Source organism: Microtus ochrogaster, unplaced genomic scaffold (assembly GCF_000317375.1).
Source record: "Microtus ochrogaster isolate Prairie Vole_2 unplaced genomic scaffold, MicOch1.0 UNK109, whole genome shotgun sequence".
NCBI lineage: Eukaryota > Metazoa > Chordata > Mammalia > Rodentia > Cricetidae > Microtus > Microtus ochrogaster.
This window is the reverse complement of record NW_004949207.1, coordinates 647,215-655,106: the sequence shown is the minus strand read 5'-3', so window position 1 is coordinate 655,106 and position 7,892 is coordinate 647,215. Positions and strand designations below refer to the sequence as shown.

The 7,892-nt window shown below is 46.4% G+C and overlaps 1 protein-coding gene across 1 annotated transcript in view; it reads left to right on the top strand.

The window, feature by feature from the left end:
- LOC101992006 (paired immunoglobulin-like type 2 receptor alpha) overlaps positions 1-7,892 on the top strand; it is a 16,508-nt gene continuing 8,616 nt past the window's right edge. Inside the window, exons 1-3 of the mRNA XM_013355266.1 lie at positions 1-49; positions 362-757; positions 6,149-6,155. Coding sequence (XP_013210720.1) covers positions 1-49; positions 362-757; positions 6,149-6,155 — 452 coding nt within the window. The remainder of the gene's footprint in view (positions 50-361; positions 758-6,148; positions 6,156-7,892) is intronic.

Genomic DNA, 7,892 nt, shown 5'->3' with positions numbered 1-7,892 from the left:
ATGGCTTGGATCCTGTTTCTGCTGCTGCAAGCAACAAGTCTACCACCTGGTGAGTGGTGGGGACCTTGCTATTCTGTAGTCTGTTTTAACCACAGGAGGGGACAGTTGGGATGGGAAGAGTGGGCTGCCATGTGGACAGCTGACTGCTAGAGGAGCAAGTCTGTCTCTGTGCCCCAAGAGAGAGCTTATCCCTCTGAGTCTGTCAAACCCAACCTTTCCTTGTCTGTCCTGTTACATGGGAAGTGGAACCTAGGGATAGTCCTGCCCTGTGTCCCATACCTTCCTATGGATAAAAACTCGGGAAGCTCCGAGCTGTGCTTTCCAATCCCTGCAGACTTTAGATTCTCCCCCATTTTCACAGGGAATTCAGCAGGATCCAACAAAGTAAATGATTTTGGGGTCAACCAACCAGCACACCTCTCTGGTGTCCAAGGCAGCTCCATAGAGATCCCCTTCTCCTTCTACTATCCCTGGAAATCACCAAAGGATCTGCAGATAACGATTCTCTGGAGATGGAAGAACTTCCATGGGAAATTGATCTACAACTCTTCCTCGGGTTTCATACTTAAGCATTTCAAGAATCGGCTCATCCTGAACTGGACACAGCCTCAGACATCCGGAGTCCTCAGAATCCTGGACTTGAAGGAGAAGGACCAGGCAGTGTACTTCTGCCGAGTTCGTCTGAAAGCAAGAAAAGTAAAGGAGGAGTTCTTTCAGTCGATTCCTGGTACCAACCTCAGCATCACCCCTAGTGAGTGCATCCTAGGTCAGGCCTTGGTGGTCCTGGATTCTTTATACCATAGATGCTACTAGAGATCTTATGCCTCTGATACTTTTCACAGGTTCCTCTCATGTGTTCAATGCCCTGCTCAGACCTCTGCCAACTTCGCCCTTCCTCTTCTCCATAACCATGCACAAGCCTTAGCTGCTCTCTCTGAACTGGCTTCTTATTGTGCCCTCAGATCCCACCCCATTCCCAGGCCTCAGCTCTTCCCAGATGCCCAGTCTCCTGCTCCTTTCTCCCAACTGCACTACCGCCCTGCCCACCCCCACCCTCATTGTCAGAAATCCATGTGTGTTGGCTTCTCCAGAATGAAGCAGCCCCCACTTGGTGCTGTGTCAGGGTCTCCGTTATATCTAGGGTTTACACCATATCTCATGCCGTCCACAGAGGGTGCCTCTGGTCCCCATGTACACCCCTCCTCCTCTGGGTCCCCCTACTTCACCTGTCTCTAAGACACAGCCCTCACCGCTCCCTGCCCCAGTTTCTTTATCCCCTCCCTCAGTGCCCTCTTCTTCCTCTTTGCTCGGCATCCCCCATCTTTCACACATAGACCCTCAAGTTCTCACCATGACCAGGTCTTTGGGTTGCTTCACCTCCTCTGTGGCAGCTGTGGCTTCAGCTTCCACACAGAGTGCACTCAGGTCCAGCTGAGTCACCATGTGGGGATTGCACCGACCATGCACCACCACTGATGTGGAGACTCCTGCCCAAGTCATGCTAGTGACTAACAGACCCTGAAAGGACCCTTTACCTCCAAGAGTCTCTCAACTATAGGCACATGGCCTCTGCTGGAGCTCACTCTATTGTTTGCCTCCCTTCTATCTCAATTTTGTGGAGCATGGATATATAGTATAAGCATACGTGTGTGTGTGTGTGTGTGTGTGTGTGTGTGCATGTGTGCGTGTGTGTGTACATATACCCCATTTTTGTGCTTGGGAACACCAGAGTGAGGCACTGGGAATTCTCCTCTAGTAAGACCGACTTTATTCCCTTGAGGCAGGGTCTCTCACTGAACCTGGAGCTCACTGTTCTGGGCTAGGCTGAAGGGCTATGAAGCTGCATGGATCCTCTTGTCCCTATCTCCCATGGTGTTGCGGTTACAGGGGTTCACATGGCCTGAATTACAAACAAGGTGTATGATATCTAAAGAAGGAACAACTAAGGTTAAGCTCTGGCTCTCTCTCTTTTGTTAGCTCTCGTTCTTCCCCCCACCACATACACACATGCACGAATATAGGTGTGCAAAAATTTAATAAAAAGCAAGTATTTACAAAATTAAATATAAAATTAACAGCCAAATTATAATCAGTTATCATTAACTTCATTGCCAGTTCTCAGCAGTGCTAGTGATAAATGGCTTTCTCCCTTCCAGGTTAGACCCACCTGCCTCCCCCCGGCCAATCACTGCCTCATTTTAACACCTGTGCTGATTCAGGATAAAGTCCACAGCCCATACTTACTCGTGCACAATTATGTTTGTGCAAAAATTTAATAAAAAGTAATTTTCTGAAGGAAAAATATAAAATTAATAGCCAAATAATAATCAGTTTCCATTAGTTGCATTGCCAGTTCTCACAGTACAATGATAAATGAGGTTGCCCCTTCCAGGTTAGACCCACCTACCTCTCCCTGGCCAACCACTCCTCATCTTAACCCCTGTGCTGGCTCAGGATAAAGTCCACAGCCAGAGTTGGCCAGGCCGCCTTACGTCTGCGTCTCCTGTGCCTCCTACACATTTCCCTAAATGGTCTTTTCTGAGATCTCTGTTCTTCTCAGCCTCCTCCCTCTTCCTCCTTTCCTAATTTCTCCTGGCCCTCGACATAATCTGTAGGTGCTTGGTAGAAATCTCAGTTTAAGGCAGCCATGCCTGTCTCTGCTTCAGTCAGACACACCATGGTTTCTTCTCTAGCAGGACTTCAGATGGTCCCCAAGGCCACATGCAGGCTAGACCAGGGCTCTGCCATTGAGTTACACCTCATGGCCACTATGGTTCTTTCATTAGTATTTTTAAAACTAATTCACTAACTGAATATTCCTGCCCATTGTTTTTAAAAGATTAAAATTAATGATAAGTAGACATTTTTTTCCATCTTTTAAGACAGAGTCTCATGTAGGCCAGGCTGGCCTCAAACTAGCTATATAGCTGAGGATGACCTTGAATTCCTGACCATTCAGCCTCCATTTCCCAAGAGCTGGGATCACAAGGGTGTGTCACCACTCCTGTGTGCAGTGCCTGAGATGGGACTCAGGGCATCACATAAGCTAGGCAAGCCCTCTACCAACTGAGCTTCATCCACAGACCCCAAAAGAATTGTGTTTGTCTGACCAAAATTCCCTCATTTAGTGCAAAGAAAGAACAACCAGAGGAAATACTTGCAATGAGTATTGATAAAGAACCCTGTGGTTGGTTTATTATTTTCATTTTTGCAGCCAAATTCAATAATACTTTCCTTTGCAATTTTTGTCTTTCATGTCTAAGCAAAAAGATCCCTGTGACTGACTACTCTGTCTCTCTGTCTCTCTGTCTCTTTGTCTCTCTTTCTCTCTCTCTCTGAATGAATGAAAATTGATTCTTCTCTCATGCAGTACCTCTCAACCACACTTTCTCCTCCCTTCTCTTCTTCCATCCCTCACATCTTCCGTCTTCCCTCTCCCCCAGATCCACAACTTCTGTTTCATCTTCAGAAAAGAGCAGACCTCCAAGAGACAACAGCCGAACAGGGCAATACAAGATATAAGATGAGGCTAAAGGCCTCCTATCGTGATAGGCTGGACAAGGCAACCCAATAGAAGGAAAAGAGTCCCAAGAGCAAGTAAAAGAGTCAGAGACACACCTACTCCCACTATTAGGAGTCCCCCAAAAAACTCCAAACTAGTAGTCATAACATATACTCAGAGAACCTGGCACAAACCTGGATCTGATTTTTAGATTCTCTTGTAGAACAGCATGTGTTTCTGGCCTGTCTATCCCATTCTGTTCCACTGTGTCTTCATTATTAGTTGTATTTCCTGTTTGTGTGCACAGGCATGTGGGTGTCTCAGTGGCGGAGTCAAAGGACTTTTGGGAGTCGGCTCTCTCCTTCCAATTTTCTTTGACACAGGGTCTCTCCCTCTTGTGTTGCCTCACCATGGAGTGCAAGATGGCTGCCCAGACAGCCTCCCTGTGATTCTCCCATCTCTGGTCCTGTCTCCCCAAAGCAGGGCTGCAGTTGCAGATGCTCACCACATCTGGATTTTTATGTGGGTTCTGATGGGAAAAAAAGTCACAGCAGGTGTTTTATAATATTAAGTCTGATTCTTTATTTTTATTAATTTTCTAATTTATGTGTATGAGCATGCCAGTGTGGTTACATATTTACGTGCATGTGTCTGTGTGGACATACATGTGGAGGCCAGGTAACAACCTCGGAAACCTTTCCCTGGGCCCATTATGCCTTTCAATTCTTTCTCTCTTTTGTTTCTTTCTTTCTTTTTCTCTCTTTCTTTTATTTTTTGTCCATCTTCTTTTATGGAGGGGTGTCTTTCTCTGGCCTGGAACTCACCAAGTGGGCTAGGCCAGCTGGCAGTGAGCCCCAGATCCCGTCTTCCCTCTGCAGTGCTGGGATTACATGGAGACAGGCACAGGTCCCTGGGGATGCAACTCAGGTCTTTGTGCTTCAGAGGTGTCCTAGTAGGAGTTTCTATTGCTGTGATAAACACCTTGATCAAAGCACTGGGGAGGAAAAGGTTTATTGTGGCTTCCACACTCCTATCACATTCCATCATCAGGAGAAGGCTGGGCAGGAATTCCAGGCAGGAACCTGGAAGAGGAACAGAAGCAGAAGCCATGGCGGAGGGCTGCTTATTGGTTTGCTTTCTGGGCTTGATCAGCCTGCTTTGATTACAGCATCCAGGACCACCAGCCCAGACATGACACCACCCTCAGTTAGCTGTGCTCTCCCACATCAATCAGAGCAAGAAAATGTCCTACAGACGTGCCTATGGGCAATCTGATGGGGGCATTTTCTCAGCTGAGGTCCCATTCCCAGATAACTACAGCTTTGTCAAATTGACACAATAACTAACCAGAGCACAGGGCAAGTGCTTTCTGGACTGAGCCATCTCCGCAGTTGCTGTCCTGCCTTTTCTCCTCTCGGAACTGCACTTCCTTAGTGACTCTACCTTATCCATGACAGTGGCCGATGAGACTCCTTCCCTCTCAGCCATTACTCAACCCAACGTTTCCAACAACTTTGTTTTTTGTTTTGTTATTTTAGGACATTCTGGGAAAGAAGGTAGTATATAAGTATAGATATATGTGCATAGATACACACACATATATGTATACACACATGTTTGCCTACACTCCCTGCCAAAATTAGGACAGCAAAGGAAATTTGTTATATAAAAAAGTCTGGGAATGAATAGTGGTGGTGGCTGCTCTGCACAATGGATGCGGTGTAAGCCACTGGACCGCATATTGCAGAGTTCAAATGATATATCGTACATTATATACATTTATACCCGAGGCAGGGTCTTACTATGTAGCCCTAGCTGGCCGAGAACTTGCTATGTAGACTAGATGGGCCTTGAACTCACAGGGATCTGCCTGTCTCTGCCTCTCGAATGCTGGGGTTTAAGGTGTGCTCCACCACAGTCAGTTTTAAAGTGATTTTTTTTAAGTGGGGAGGTGCAAACCTGTGATCCCAGTGGAAGGGGGAGGCGAAGAGATCAGGAGTCTAAGGTCATTAGCTACACAGCAAGTTCAAGGCCAGTCTGGGCTACATGGACTCCATCTTTAAATAAACGTTAAGAGTGGCTAAGAGCATTGGCTTTGTGATTGTGATGACCAAAGTTCATCCCATCACCCACGAAGAAAGCTGGGTGTCCCTGCATATGCTGTGACACCAAGGAGGTAGAGGCAGGAGGATTGCTGAGTTTGTTATTTTTCAGTCTAGCTGATGCTTGAGTCCCCATTTCACAGAGAGAAGCTGCCCCTGAGGAAGAGATGGAGAATGTTGTAAGAGGACACAGAATCCTCTTCTGTCCCCACATGCATGTTCATGTGCACATCTCTATCCTCCGTGTGTGTGTGCGTGTGTGTGTGTGTGCGCGCCCATGTGCATGCATGTGAGTAGGTGAGTGTGTGTACATGCACACACATACTATATATGTACATAAAAAAGGCAAAAGATTTTTAGTGGCATTTCCTTATTTATATAATTCATGCAATTTACATTGTATTTTAAAATCTACATAAAAAGTTAGCAGCATCTTCAGTAATAGGTTCTTACCATGTAGCTGTGGTGGGCAACCAAGAGCAATGCCAATAGTCTGTGTCTGATTGGGGGCTCTGAACCTCACTTACTGATAATGCATAGGGAGGCAAGCCGTGCCTGGCACTGAGAATTTGTTCAATAACTCACGTCTAAGGAGCAGCCTTGTCCACCCTGGCAGGCTACTTCTGCTCTAACAAGGACTGTTACTAGAAAATGTCTGTTTAGATCTGTGTGACTTAGAGATTGCTCTTTGTAAGGGATGACATGAGCGTCTGAGGACGTTCCTACCAGGAAGTAGAGTTGTCATTGCTCACCCGATCTCAGCCTCAGCCTCTGCTGTGTGAGCTTCTAAGAGCTGCTAACCATCCCGCATCCCCCAAAGGAGACAGGATACCCATGTCCGTCTGTCCATTCCTTCATTGAAGAACAACCCACTTATTACTTGAGTGTAGGGTGCGAGCCTGGCCCTGGCAGTCTAACAAGCCAGGCTTGGCCCCCTGTCCTCGAAAGGACAATTAGAGAGACGGGTCACAGTGAAAAGCAGAGGAAAGAGGCGTTCTCAGCTTAGGGAGCCTTAAAGTTCTTGCCTTTAAGACTTCCCTATGCAGGGTTCAATTAAAGATGTCAGAATGAGCTAAAGGGGGGCTAAACATATGAGGGGAAAGATCTGAGGGGAAAGTTTACTCCCAACAGCTTCCATCTATCCACGATTCTTTATTCTCTCTTCAATCCATCATTTCTCATTGTTCCTCTTGTTCTCCCTTGGTCCTTGTTCTACATTGTTCTCAGTTCTACCCGTTCTACAAGTGTTCCCAGTCACATATATCCTTAAAACCAGCAATTCCCCAGCCTTAGCAGGTTCCAGGAACAGAAGTCTTTTGCCCCATAAAAATTCAGACAAAGGTTTTCACACACACACACACACACACACACACACACACACACACACACACACCCATCTATGAACTCCTTAATGGAGAAAGGTAGTTAAGAAAGGAATTAAATCATCAGAGGATTCTCGAGGGGAAAGTTACTAAGCTACACTACATTTTTAGGTGGTAGATAAAAGAGATAAAAGGTTTATTTCAGTAAAATTATGAACAGGGCACGGATTGTTTAAATCGCATGCCACTTCTTTTCTCCCAGCAGGCATAGAGGCTTCCAGGTAACCTACGTAAACACTCAGGGAGAAGCTGATGGCTCTTGATCAGACAGCAACACACCAGATGCTGCAGTTTCTATGGTCTAGGTCTGGAGTTAGACTCACTGCTCTAAAGCAAGAAGACAACCAGGTCTCTAAATTATGCTTCTGGACTATGCTGTCATCAGTCGTTGTGATCCTGGTGTTGTGGGTCTTTCTCTGGGTTGCAGTTCATTATTTCTCCTGCTGCCCTTGAGAGTCCTGAACTAAAGTCATCAGTGAACCGAGGTGAAGGTGAGCATAGGAGGTAAGAATCTTTTATGTGGGGTAAAACCAGAGCAGCAGCTTGGGCAGGTGATGCTGCATGTCTGGACCCTAAGTCCTGACCAAATGCCTGCTGATAAAGATAATTGCAGGAAGGCAGACCTCTGCGATTAACTAGGAGAGAGGAACAGGCCTGACAGTGGGAAACTGTTCTGAACTAGGGAATTAATTCCCAAATATGTAACAGAAGGGAAGCCAGCTACAGTAAAAAATCTACAGCAAAGGACAGCCACTTTGTTCACATAAGAGCAGCGGGGCTGTGTCCCCGACACCTGGCCACCCCCACGGCTTGCTTTATACCCGAAATAATTACACGGAAACTGTATTCTTTTAATCACTGCCTGACCCATTAGTTCCAGCCTCTTATTGGCTAGCTCTTACATAT